General features: G+C 47.8%; 2 protein-coding genes and 1 pseudogene across 4 annotated transcripts in view; 2 read left to right on the top strand and 1 right to left on the bottom strand.

Moving 5' to 3' along the window:
* SPTY2D1 (SPT2 chromatin protein domain containing 1) overlaps positions 1-8,798 on the bottom strand; it is a 52,837-nt gene extending 44,039 nt beyond the window's left edge. For all 3 annotated transcript variants that reach the window (XM_045825265.1, XM_045825264.1, XM_045825263.1), the window contains exon 1: positions 8,684-8,798. The gene's annotated coding sequence lies outside the window, so the exon portion shown is untranslated. The remainder of the gene's footprint in view (positions 1-8,683) is intronic.
* Positions 4,659-4,849, top strand: LOC123809985 (annotated as a pseudogene).
* On the top strand, positions 8,648-13,023 carry TMEM86A (transmembrane protein 86A). Its single transcript, XM_045825266.1, has 3 exons — positions 8,648-8,775; positions 10,928-11,192; positions 11,548-13,023. Exons 1-3 carry the CDS (start codon positions 8,755-8,757, stop codon positions 11,982-11,984), a joined length of 723 nt encoding a protein of 240 aa, XP_045681222.1. The 5' UTR covers positions 8,648-8,754; the 3' UTR covers positions 11,985-13,023.
* Positions 13,024-13,559: the final 536 nt, after the last annotated feature.

Consider the following 13,559-nt stretch of genomic DNA (forward strand, 5'->3'; position numbering starts at 1 on the left):
GAGGCGTTCTAGAACAAATGTCTTCAGAAGATGGGTGATATTGGGGTTCTGTGTTCCTAGGTTGACTCCTGTAAGCAGAGAGGACAGGAGAAACCTGTAGGAATGCCCTGGACTGGGGCTGGGGGGATGGAGCATCACACAGACCATGAGCTGATGAAGCACGCAGTCAGGAATGAAAACAGGTCATTGTCCTCTGTCTTCACAGCGTCTGACTTACCACAATGGGGAAGTAGAATTACCATCTGTCACCATCCATCAAACACCTCCACTTGGTAAACTCATATTCAGCTCCTGTTTATCACCTTATCAACTCACTTCCCATAATGCCATTGGAACTCCTGGAACATGTCACGCCCTCTTTAACATTCCTTCATGGGTGCCTGGTTTTCCTCCCCAGATCTATAGATGGGGCAGGGGTGGGATGGGGTGGGGTGACTCTGAGAGTTGGTCAGAAGTGCAATGGGGGGTCTGAAATCAACAGAAATTATCCAAGATCCAGCAGCAAGTCGGGAATGGGAATAAGGTAGACAGCTTAGAGCTGGATTACAATGCCAAGGGGGGCAAACCATGTGAGGAGAAATTATCTTGTTGCAAAACTGCAAGGGTCAGAGATGGAGGAGGGTGCTGGGTGAGCAGAGGTCTCACGGGAGGAAGCAAGGCAAGCCTAGAATGACAGCTGATGCCCATTTCCATGCATCATTCGTGTATGGTACATCATTCATGTACCTGGTGTGTGAGAATCAGGAATAATCAGAGAAGCTAAGGAGCAGAAGATAACTAGCATACTGTCGTCTACAAGGTCAAGTCTAAACTCCTTAGCAGAATATTCAGATCCTTTCTCACTTGGCTCATGCTTATTTCTTTCTCTAGGTTCACCTTTTTCACTCCTCCGCTCACCCCAGTACTACAGGCATTTCCCTGAAGTTGGTGTGTCTCTTGTGCTTCTATGTACCACACAATTCCCTGAGCCTACAACATCATTTCTATTGGTACCTACTAGGTGATGAGCAACTCATCAGCAGATGAGCCCCAGACTTTTCAACTCCTTTAGACACAGTGAGTAATTCGAATGTCACCTGAGACACACCTTCTTACCTCAATGACTTCAATTGCCACTTTACATAATAATTGTTTGTGTGCCTTCCTTAACTGAATTGCGTACTCCATGAGGACAGAGCTTATATCTTACTGAATTTGAACCCCAGAACTTAACATAGTGGCTGACATGTACTTGGTGCACCATAAACATTTGTTGGATGAATAAATGAGTAGATGAATGGGCTCACATTCTCACACGGGAGACAAGTAAGGAAAGAGAAAATTACAAAGCTGCGTGAAAAGGGTCACACTAACAAGTCATTTCAGGTGCAGAGAGGAAGGAATGCCTGATTTCAGGAGCACTACCTTACTTTCTGCCCCTGGCAATATGCAACTTAATACAAAAACAATAAACAGTAACATCAAAATCTTTGAGACAAGCAAGCCATCTTATCCATAGGAATGACATTCGATAAGTCCTTTCTTTTGGGGAAGGGGGCAGTACCTTGCTTTCTTGGTGACTGTATCAGTCAGGGTGCTGGCACACTCACGAATGTAGCTGAAGAGAACGCAGTGACTTACTGGCAGAGATGTGGGCAGGGCTGAGAAAACTAGTCAGGGCTGAAGAGGTACAGGAAGACTAGCACAGAAAGAAGCTGTTCCCATACCTAAGCCCGAGGTCTTGGATGGGAGCCTGGAGCTATAGCCCTGGAGGAACAAAGCGGATGTCAGAACCTCAGCCTGGCCAGGAGGGCTGGTGATAGGGAAACCTCAGCTGTGCTCTTTTCCCACAGAGTTGCCTCCGAATCTCAGCTGAACCCTTTCTGAAGCCAGAGGGCCAGTGAGCCCTGGTGAGATAGTGCACGCAGGCCAGGCTCCAGGGCCCGGGCGGAGAAAGGCTGAGAACAGATTTGGGTGCTGGGAGAGCAGAGTAACCAGCACAGAAGGAGGACACCTCTCCTCTGCCAGTGGCCTATGTCTATGATTGTTGCTTGTTGGGTAATTAAACATTAGTTTTAGTCCTGTGGAGGACAATTTTATGTCTCCTATTTTGTATATTTAGGCATTTGTGTGTCTAAGCGTATTAAAATCTGCGAAGCTTTGTTAGTAGGCCTGGGTGGGACAAGGGGACCTATGTTTTAAAAAAGCTTTCCAAGTAACTTTGATAGTCTTTGCTTTAAATTTTTTTAATTAATTGATTATAGAGAGAGAAGGGGGGGAGAGAGAGAGAGAGAGAGAGAGAGAGAGAGAGAGAGAGAGAGAAAGACATCAGTTTGTTGTTCCACTTATTTATGCATTCACTGGTTGTTTCTTGTATGTGCCCTAACCAGGAATCGGACGCACGGCCTTGGCATATGGGGACAGCGCTCTAACCAACTGAGCGACCCAGCCAGGGCAGAGTCTTCACTTTTAAATGAGACCATCCTCTCATTTTTATAGATATTAAAAATAGACCTGGAGTAATGAAAAATACTGTTTGAGAACTATCCCTTAGCTGATGTCAAAGGGTTTGGCTGGAAAAGTGACATGTTTGCACCTATCACATAGCCCAGTGTCTCCACTTCACTGATGAGGAAACTGAGTCTTCAAAGATGAAGCGATGCACTCACTTAGTTGTGTAATCAGATAGTTGAGTTAGTTATGTAGTAAGTCACAGATAAGGAGGGACTAGTACTAAGGGTCAGCATTTCTAACTCTCAGTCCAGTTTGTGTGTGTGTGTGTGTGTGTGTGTGTGTGTGAGAGAGAGAGAGAGAGAGAGAGAGAGAGAGAGAGAGAGAGATTGATAGATTGAGAGGGAGAGAGGGAGAGAGAACACGAACCATGGGCAGCAATTCCAGTGTTATAGTCTCCTGTTCTGGTCAGGTGGGTCTCCCCACAGTCTCTGATTGGAAAGAAAACAGAGCAGACCAAGTGCATTGGCCACTGGGGCTCTAGGCAGGAGGGCCCTGGAGGGTCAGGAGAAGGCTGTGGATGACCCCCAGTCCCAAGCCCTGATTCTCACCCATATTGCCTTGGGTTCTGAATCACTGGTAGTCAATTCTGTCACTAGAAGAGGGCTGCTCCCTGCTCTGAGTAGGTGTGAGGTTGAGAGCAGGCTTCAGGGAATGCTGGGCAGGGCCCGAAAGAAAGAGAAAAGAAAGAGAAAGAGGCTCACTGGGGAGGAGCTCACAGGAGAGACCGCAGCCTGACGGCCCCCTCCCCAACTGGGTCAAAGCCTCTGGAGGCCCAGCACTAGGACTTCAGGAAGTCCATGCCAGGAAGTTTAAAACTCCTTGATGGCTGCTAATTAGGGTTAACTAGGGCTGGCGACCCCCACCCCACCCCATTTCTCAAAGCCTGACACACAGCTACTTCCCTCCTGTTGCAGATCAAAGACCACTAGCCCTTCCTTTATCCTATATCTGAAATCTTCATCTCTGGGAAGCTTCTTAGGCTTAAATTTCCCGAAGCCAGTAGCCCTTCCCCTTCCCTCCTTCTTCTACCCTCAAGGTTCTTTTGGCTGGTCTAATAATCATACATGAGACAGATTAACAAGAGAAAAACTACACACACACACACACACACACACACACGCGCGAGAAAAACCAACTTACATGACAGTCAGATAACCCTCCTACACGAGGGGTTCTCGGACAGAAAGTTAAAAGGAGGTCTATATGGCCAAGGATGAAGGTAAGGTGCCTTAGGGGCTTCGAAGGCTCATTGTGGGATGATAAGAAGAGATATTTGGAAGTTAAAAGTTTGCTCTGCCTTATAGATAGGCCAGAAAAATTTACTTTGGATGATAACTCTTATTATGGGCAAGTCCCCGTATTTAAATTCTTGAAGAGAGAGAGACTTTCTCACGAGCCTGAGGGGCATGGATTGCCTTCAGCTCCACATTGTTTACGCACTGAAGCGGCACATTCTGGGGAAGCCTGCTCTGGACTTCTAGTAGATTCAGTCAGTCTTACCCAGCTTGATCACACACAAACGTTCCTCTCTTGGGATTCTTTTTTTTATCAATTTTCTACAGCTTTTTGTGTCTCTTTTAGTTTGTTTATTGTTCTCTTACCCAGTTCAGAAATTATCTGGACAAAATTACATTATTTCCCTAATGAAAACACTTCTGTATATCTCATACCCGGTTTTTCTCCAAGCCAAAACATATCCTATTTTTCTGGTGTATGCAGTTGTTTTCCCTATTAGCAATGATTTTTGTAGCTTTAATATATATTAGAATTCTTTACTTTTTTTTTTTCCTACTAGAGCATCATGGAAGTTTATTTCAGATGTAACAGCAATGTTAAAATCAACAAGTTGAATTCTTAACGGCACCAAGTAAACTAAGTTGTTTAACTATTTTAAACTTATTGCCTCCAAAAAACTGAGGGAGCTTTTCTTTTTCACCCCACATGCCATGGTTTCCCAATAATTCCATTTTTGGAGGACTTTCAATTGATGAGTAACTTGCATTGGTGATATTTCAGAACTTCTCTCCCCAAATAAAAACTAATCTGGACAAATTATATATTGCATAGACTTCTCTGAAGATTCGTGTCTTTACAACCTAAATGCAATTGCCGTACAGTATAATTTTTACCTATTTGCCTCACAGCAAAAACTATCTGTCCTTTTGCCTTGGTGCAGCAGAGAGAGCAACATGGGTCACCAGCAGCTGTACTGGAGCCATCCAAGAAAATTCGGCCAGGGTTCTTGTTCTTGCTGTGCCTGCTCCAATTGGCACGGTCTGATCCAGAAGTATGGCCTGAATATGTGCAGTGTTTCTGTCAGCACGCAAAGGATATAGGCTTCATTAAGTTGGACTAAGCAAACTTCTTTGAATGGGTCATTCAAGACATCTACCTTATTGCAGAATGGCTAGCTCGTTGTACATAAAATAAAATTTAAAAATTCAAAACAAAACAAAACAAAACAAAACACCTATCTGTCCTGAAAAATAGGATGGATAGAACCTAGGATCATCCAGTTAATAGAATTGTTTTAGCTTAATATTTTTTTTCATATTTCAAAATAACCAACTCAGTGTGGGATATTTTTTCAGTCCTTACTGACATGCAGTTAGTGTCAGGCTCTACCTCTTGTATGTCCTCCTCCTCTGTAGTGGATGGAGTTATTTAATGTAGGTTTGATGTAGGACAATTACCCTTTACAAACATTTACAATTTAGGTTAAAGTCATTGACAAAAGTGGAAAAAGAAACACTATAGAAACAAGGAGCTTACACACTCAATTCAAAACTTAATATTTTTTTCCTTCTTAAATAACGTACTTAATTGTCGTGAGGCAGCTACTTGGCTTTTTTTTTTTTTTAAGATTTTATTTATTTATTTTTAGAGAAGGAAGGAAGGGAGAAAGAGACAGAAAGAGAAACATCAATGTGCGGTTGCTGGGGGCCGTGGCCTGCAACCCAGGCATGTGCCCTAACTGGGTTCACAGCCTGCGCTCAATCCACTGAGCTACGCCAGCCAGGGCTGCTACTTGGCTTTTAATAAACACAGTTAGGGATACAGTCATAGGATGACTAGAAAATTCAGGTATAATTGTTATAGAAATAATGGCAGTGTCATCTCAGATAACTCATTTATATATCAAAATCTATTTTGATATTTGGCAATTTACAAAAAGGCTGAATCCTTTAAGCTAATAACTCCTTCTGTAACTCAAGCTCTGTTCTCTTGGCAAGAGCAAGCTAAAAGCTTATCCATGAAGGTAAAGGTGCTTAATGCTAACTAACTTTTTCTTCAGAAGTTAGATTTAGATGCTGAAGAAACTGATACCCAAAAAACCATCACGGCCTTTCTACATTTTTCATATCTTAAGGTTAGAACCCTATAAAGTCATTCTCAACTATCTTCCTTTCCTGTATTATTCTTGGCACTCAGTTTAAATTGCTGAAGTCTATTGCATTTTGTACTTTCACATAGAATTCTTAACTTTTAAAAACCTTAGCTTCTAGTGAAAATGAACAAGTGTAAGTAACTATGAACTATCTGCTACACAAGTATTCTTTTAGATTGATAAATTTATGAATACATTTCATAATTTCTAAAAATATATTTTCTTCACAGCACAATTTTTTTGAAATGTGGCACAAGACATATTTTCTAATAGACCCAATGTCTTTAGTTTCTCTATAATAAGAAGCAAAAAGTAGGGTGGAATCAGGGGAGGGAGGTGGGGATGGCTGGGGTGGGGGTGGAGAGGTGAGGGGTAAGTGCAGACAACTGTACTTGAAGAATAATAAAATATTTTTTTTTAAAAAAGCAAAAAGTAGATAAACCTATATTCAGGAATTAATGTTTCATTATTTTATCATATTTGGAAATGAGTTAGCCATTCAATGAACTGAACTTATCATTTAACTTAGCAAAATGCTGAGGTTTCAAATCACCAGAAAGTTTTAGGAAACCATATTTAAGTACACACACAATACAGGGGAAGAGGGGGCAAAAGTAGGTGTATAGTTGCTCTTGTGAAAAATAATACGATAATTAATAAATAATGCAAGAATGAACTGTTTCACGCACTCACAACTGTACACCTACTTTGCCACACTCTTTACTTAGTGTTGATAACTTTAAAGAAATGCTGAACTCAAACAAGCTTTAATATCGAATATTTTCACAGGTCATGTGATTCTGAAACCCAAATAGGGTTAGTTTCTATTATATTTTTGAGAATTCTTATGTAAGTTCTTATTTGTTTTCCAATTAAATAAAGCTCTTTTATAAATTAACAATACCATCCCAAGGTAGAAAAGACCACACAACACGCATGAACAGACCGACAGACACAGAGAAGTCTTAGCCTTCATCTCAAAACTACTGCCACCGTAAGGGTATGGTAATGCAAAAGACAGGAAAAGTTGCATCCAAACTGTGTTTCTGGCATATGGAATAAATTACATTTACCTACTTTGATGGTGAACGCTTTGTGTTATTATTAGCTTTTGTGGAGAAGACAAGATTTATCTGTATTTGTCCTTGTCAAGGGAGACTTGGAGTCAGAGAACCCACGTGTGCTCACAAAAAATCCCAACAAAATCTTGTTTCTCTTTTTTTGAATTGGGGATCATAAATGTAGGTGGGCTTTGGACTGCTTCTAGAATTGCATTCTGGTTGTGCAAAGATTTGTAATAGAAGAACAATTGCTCTCAAAATTATATCTTAAGTGACATCATAAGTTCATCTATCTGTCTAACTACATCTTCCTAATTTGCACCTTTTCCTTTGGATACACAGTTTTATTTTAGCTTGAGGAGGAGCCTCAAGGGCTCCACATACATGAGAGGTCCAGGGACAGAAAGTTAAAGTGAGGTATATATGACACTCTGAACTAAAGAGGAGGTGAGGTGTCTTGGGAGCTTTAAGCAGTCATTGAAGGATGATAAGAAGAGCAGAAGTTTAGGAGTTAAAAGATTGCCCTGCCCTATAGATAGGTCATAAAAAGTTATTTCTGGGAGTAACTCTAATGTGGGCAAGGCCCCTAATTTAAATTTTTTAAAGGAGAGGCAAATGTTTCTCATGAGTGTGCATGGTCTTTATTGTCTTCAGCTCAAAATAATTCACATGCCAAAGTGGCACATTTTGGGGAGGCCTCTTCTGAATCTTTATACTGTCCCACACATGTTGGGCTTGGAAGGAGCCTTAGAGATAAATCATCTACTTACATGAGGAAATCAAGGCAAGAGTGGTGAAGTGATTCACCCAATCCCACAGGTGAAGCGACAAAACTGAGACTAGACCCCAGTCCACGTGACTGCCTATCAGTGCACCCATGCAATTCCCACGATTCTGAACACACTCACTTCCAAATGTGCCTGTGTACCTGTAATCAGTGCAATATCAACATTAAAATCTGCTTAAATTGTGTTTTTGGCAAAGTTAGTTCCCACTCCTTGGGGGCCTTAAGTATGGTCAGGTCTGCCTGTCCGCCCACCATTCCTGGTGTGCTCTTGTGTTTATTATACTCGTGTCACAGCTGTGTGCGGCCTATATGTGTCTCTGCTTTAAGTTGAAGGATGTGTGTCCACCTGCAGTTGTTGGTTTTGTGTCTATGTACTTGTTTGGTGCCTACGGGTAATTGTGATTCTGTGTGTGCTTGTGTATATTTTAGGATTATGAGTCTACAGGCTGCTGTGTACGTACTTACGTGTCTCTTTTCATGTTAAAAGTCACATGCTGCTGACCATTGTGTGTCTACCTGGGTGTATGGTTGTACACAGTAAAGGTTGTGGGTTCAACTGTGCCCATGTGGACTGCATATTTAAAGGCTTAAGGGAACCTGTCTTTGCTTTTCATAGCCTGGTTATGAGAAAATGTGTGTAGCCGTGAGTACAGGACAAGAATGATTGTGTCTCACCCGACCTCGGTCATCACCCAGGAACCGAGGTTACGTTTTGTTCTGAGACACCTTGCCATCTCTTTCCCTGGAGGCCCCTTCACCTTCCTTCCCCTGGGAGCCCAAGACCCTGGCGCCTGGCCAGTGTTTCCAGCCTGGCTCCGCCCCCCACCCACTCCAGCCACCTCATTGGCCCGGTCGGCGATGACGTTGTGGGGATCGCAGACAGAACCCCCAGCGCCCGGCGCGCTGGAGGTACTGTCCGTCACCCCGGTCTTTGTTATCTGGTCGTCTCCTCACCTGGCCACAGGCACGTCCTGGCTGCTGCAGCCCAGAGCAGTGTGCCAGCCGCCGCTGCCGCTGCCGCCGCCATGGTGTCCCCGGTCACCGTGGTGAGTGAACGAGCAAGCGAGCGAGCCAATGTTCTGCTCTGCCGGAGCCCACCGTCCTGGGGACTGCACTGAGGCAGGCCAAGCCATTGGGGGCCGAGGAAGGGCAGGGGCTCCCGCAGTGGCCGCGTACCTTGGCGGGAGGCGGTCGCTGTCAGGGCCTCCCGGCTCCGCAGACCCACGGCGCCGTTCCTCCGAGGGGCCCCCCGCCGGTCCGCGGCAGGGAGGGACACAGTGGGCACGTGACTCCGGAGCGTGACTTTGTTGATCTGTGTGTGTCTGGCGCGGGTTGGCGGGGTTTACTGTAGAGGACAGGAAGGGTACAGGATCCTGCTGCCGAGTTCTGCGTGGAGGCGTGGGAGAGGGCGAGGGAGGGTAGGAGGATGACTGGGCCCTCCTGGGAATCCTGTCCCAGATTTGTTTCCTCCCCTTCCTCATTTTATAAACAAGTCTGGGGCGGTGGTGGACGGGACGCCCGGGAGTCTCAGCATCCTTGATAACACGCTGGAGGAAGTGGGATCATTCTCTATTGACACCTCTTCCTGTTTCGACCTTTTCAGCTCTAACCTTTGTCTCTTCCCCCCCCCCGCCCCCTTTCCTGTAGTGCTGGGTTCTCTATGACTGTCAGAGTGTCCCCAGCTACTACTGCCTATTTCTTCCAGGAACTATGGGGCTGGGGAAGGGGTATGGAGCAGACATTGATGCTTCTGAGGGCTGGCAGGTGGATGCTGAGGAGTCCTCGGGACAGTGCGGGCTGTGCATCTCCCTCAGGCTCCTCCTGTGCCTTTGACCTGCTCTGTCCAGCCTGGATGGGGGCATCTCCAGAGGAGAGACTTAGTCATCTCTTCTCCCACCCAGCAGAGAGCATAGGCAGCTCTCACCCCAGCAGAGCATAGGCAGGCTAAGCCCCTGGACCCACCCATCTTCCTTTTCCCTACCTCCTTCATCACTGATCAGTCCCCAGGTAACTGGTGGTCTGGGAATCTGAGTGTGTCCCCTGAGCCCTGTGCTGGACAGCTCACGCAGACTGGAAGTCACTTTGGGCAGAGTGTGGGTATACAGGGCACCTCAGCTTTTCTGAATGAGGCTAAGAGACTCTGTACCAGAAGCCCAAGGAAAGAAGTTTCAGGGGATCATATGTTCAGAATATCTGCAGCAGCCCAGTCCCTCAGCCTGGAGAGAGCCTTTGGTGACCTTGGATACAACCTTTCTTTAGCTGCCCTCCCCCCCTTAATCTGGCTGAGACCTAGTCAGCTGCTCTAACTTCCCTCTCTTAGTTCCCCATCTCCTCCCAGCCTCTCTGCTGGCTTCAGATCAAAAGCTGGGAAGAGAACCCCCACCCCTTCCTGCCTCTCTCTCTGATGTGTCTTGAGTTGCTCTTGTCTGGGAAATGAGACTGACACCCACCACCAACCCTCAGATCCCTGAAATTGCTGGTGTTTCAGGGACAGTTTTCTTGTTCCCAACTTGCGAGCTCCATTTCCCTAGCCAGTATCCCTGTCCACTGTCTTTGCTCATGATGGTTGTCTTTACCCTGGAGCAGCTCGAGTGGAGGCTTAGGAGCAGACTGGCTGACAGAGAGCCTTGGGGCTTGAGGTGGTTGGCAGTGTACCACCTCACGCATTCCTGGCACTCACCTGGTGTTGCCAGGGCCCTAAGTCTGTGCCCTGGCCCCACTGCTGAAGATCATGAGTTGGCCAGTTGTAGCGTCTCTGTGGTTTCCTGGTGACTGCACTCCATTCAGACAGCTGAGGGTTGATGCTGGCCCTGATGCAGACAGGGGCTAAAGGGGCTTTGGGGAGGGAAAGGGAGGGGGGCAGGAGGGGACATTATCCCAAGGACTGTTTTCTGCCTAGTAAGTGACCATTCTGGTCCTGCTCCAGGGCCAAGAATGGATATGGCCAGCCGGAATTGTGGAGCCCTTCTTCTTCCTAATGAACTGAGCCTCAGGGTAGTGATGGGCTTGTTCACATTCTGCTGGTTGATTGGGAAAGGCCAAACTGGTTTCTTTGTGTCGGTCCTCCCCATCTGGGAGGTGGGCCTGTCTCTGGGGTGAGTGTCTGGGCTGAAGACAGGCCAGATGCTGGCTTGGAGCTCTCCTATGGCCTTTTGAATTCCCAAGCTCTGAGTGCTGCCCTTGTCCTGTGTCCTCCAGGTGAAGAGTGAGGGACCCAAGCTGGTGCCCTTCTTCAAGGCCACCTGTGTGTATTTTGTGCTCTGGCTGCCCTCGTCCAGCCCATCTTGGTTCAGCGCCCTCATCAAGTGCCTGCCCATCTTCTGCCTCTGGCTCTTCCTTCTGGCCCATGGCCTAGGATTCCTGCTGGCCCGCCCCAGTGCCGTCCGCATCTTTGTGGGGCTCGTCTTCTCTGCCCTAGGTGATGCCTTCCTCATCTGGCAGGAGCAGGGCTACTTTGTGCACGGTCAGTTGCTGCAGTAGCCACCTGGGAGGAATCCTGGGGTTGGGGGCTAGAGAGTCCTAGAGGGTCAGGGATTTGGGGGCTTTTGAACAAGAATATTGGGAATCTAAGGGGCTCTGAGACCAACAACTGTGGGGCCCCTGTTGGAGGATGACTTTGCTGGTGATCTGGCGATCAGGTCTGGAGTTCCTCAGGGGAGCTGGGGTGGAGAGGGGGCAATCTTTGTAGATTTCTTCCCACCCTTCTTCTTCCCAAAACACAGCTCCTGGGTTATCCCAAATACTCCCATCCCCAGCCCCTCTTACTCATTGCTCCCCTGAGCCTGCCCTCAACACCCGCCCCATTCTCTCACTCCCAGGTCTACTGATGTTTGCTGTGGCCCACATGCTCTACGCCTCAGCCTTCGGCATTCGGCCACTGGCTCTCCGGACAGGTCTGGTGATGGCAGTGCTGGCGGGCCTGTTCTATGGATTCCTCTACCCGGGCCTCTCAGGTGCCTTCACCTACTTGGTGGGGGCCTACGTGGCCCTTATCAGCTTCATGGGCTGGCGGGCTATGGCAGGGCTACGGTATGGCGAGGCAGCCTGGCGCTGGACTGAGCTGGCGGCGTGCAGTGGCGCTGTGCTCTTTATCATCTCAGACCTGATCATCGCTGTCGACAAATTCTGCTTTCCCGTGCCCTACTCGCAGGCACTCATCATGTCCACCTACTATGCTGCCCAGATGTTCATTGCCCTGTCAGCTGTCGAGAGCCGGGAGCCGGTGGAAGACTACAGACTGAGCAAGGCCAACTGAAGGGCTAGGGTCTGGTCACCCCCTCTTTTCCTGGGACTGGGGTCCAGAACCTGGGAACCTGCAAGAGGTGCTTCAGGATGGCTGGAGTTCCAGCCTGAGGCAGCAGGTGCCGCCTGGAAAATGTACAAGTTTGAGGGGGTGAGCAGGAAAGGATCTCTCTAGCAAAGCTAGTGGTCCAGGACAATGCTCAGAGCTAAAAGGACCTGGACAAACGCTCCTTGCTGGGGCCAGAAGCAGACATCTCCTCAACGCTGCCCCATCGGGACTGTCAAACCCTTCTGGGGTTGTGATGGTGCTCAGCTTCTTGACCTCCCCACCCCTTCTACTAGATGGAAGAGTCTGGCTCCCTCCCTCCCACTCTTTCTGATTCGTGCAGAGTTGAAGGGGAGGGAGAAATCTGTGCCAGGGCTTGAAGCCCTCTTTGAAGGCCCCGAGTTGGGAAAATCGGGTAGGGGTGGAGTCTCCCTTTCCCTCATCTATTCTTATTACTTGAACAATCTCAGTTTCTGTATGATGGGTGGAAAGGTGTCTGTCCAGGTAGGCACGAGGGGACTTCTTTGGCCTGGGAGCTCCAGGTGTCAAGGATTCAGGTTGGTCCCATCTCTCTCAAAGGTCAGCCCAGAGCTCAGGCCCCACATCGTCACCCTCAGACCCCACCCCCAGGGCTAGGGTGAACCACACCAAAGGAAGGGGCCAGTCTGTGTGTTCCGTGTGTGTGCAATCTGTCTCCCAGCCCGCGTCTCCCCCTGCCATCTGTGTCTGTTCTGCTGTCTGTTAAAATCCTATAGGGAGAGGCCTCAGGGAGCTGTTGAGGGGGTGCTGAGCCTGGCTCAGAGAGCTGGGAACCCCCCTGCCCAACCCCTCCCCCACTGCGTACCTCCCTGCCACTCCTGCACTGGTAGCAAGGGTGGGGTGGCTCCAGTGACACTCTAGGGTCCTAAGACCCGAGGCACATTCAATGCAAGGTGAGCAAAGATGGGACAGTTCTGTCCTTTACTGTTCATACGAAAAAATAAAAATAAAAACCAAGGGCTATTGACTCCTGCTTGTCTGTCTGTGTAGCAAATGCCCATCCTGGAGAGCAGGGTGGAGGGGCACAGAGCCAAGGGCCCTGGGTGTCCTCACAGCCTGGGTCACAGTACTGGCCAACGCATCCTGGTGCCAGGCCGGCTCCCTGGCTCCGGTAACACTGCTGTTTGGAATGGGTCTCACTTCCCCGGTCATGTGTGTGGGTGAGGATGTAGTTTAGGAGGATGGGGGATGGGTGGTATTTGTCACCATCTGAATTTGTCCTTGATGCCCTTGCCTGTGCATGGGTGCCCAGCACCTTTGGTGACCCTTAGTTACCCAGTGTCCTTCTGCTGCCCACTTCCTCCCTGCCTCACCCCAGACCTGCTGCCTGCTCTGAAATGATCCAGATTCCCTTCAACCATTGTCTCTCTTCTTAGACTCGGGCTCAGTTGAACAGCTGGGAGGAATGGAATTAGACTGGGTGACTCATACTTTTGATGTGAAGCCCTGGCAGAATAACGTGTCCCCCACACTCCAGGGACATTTGCATCTTAATGGGCAATG

The sequence above is a fragment of the Phyllostomus hastatus genome, unplaced genomic scaffold (genome assembly GCF_019186645.2).
Source record: "Phyllostomus hastatus isolate PE091 unplaced genomic scaffold, TTU_PhHast_1.1 phas_scaffold_585, whole genome shotgun sequence".
Taxonomy (NCBI): Eukaryota; Metazoa; Chordata; class Mammalia; order Chiroptera; family Phyllostomidae; genus Phyllostomus; species Phyllostomus hastatus.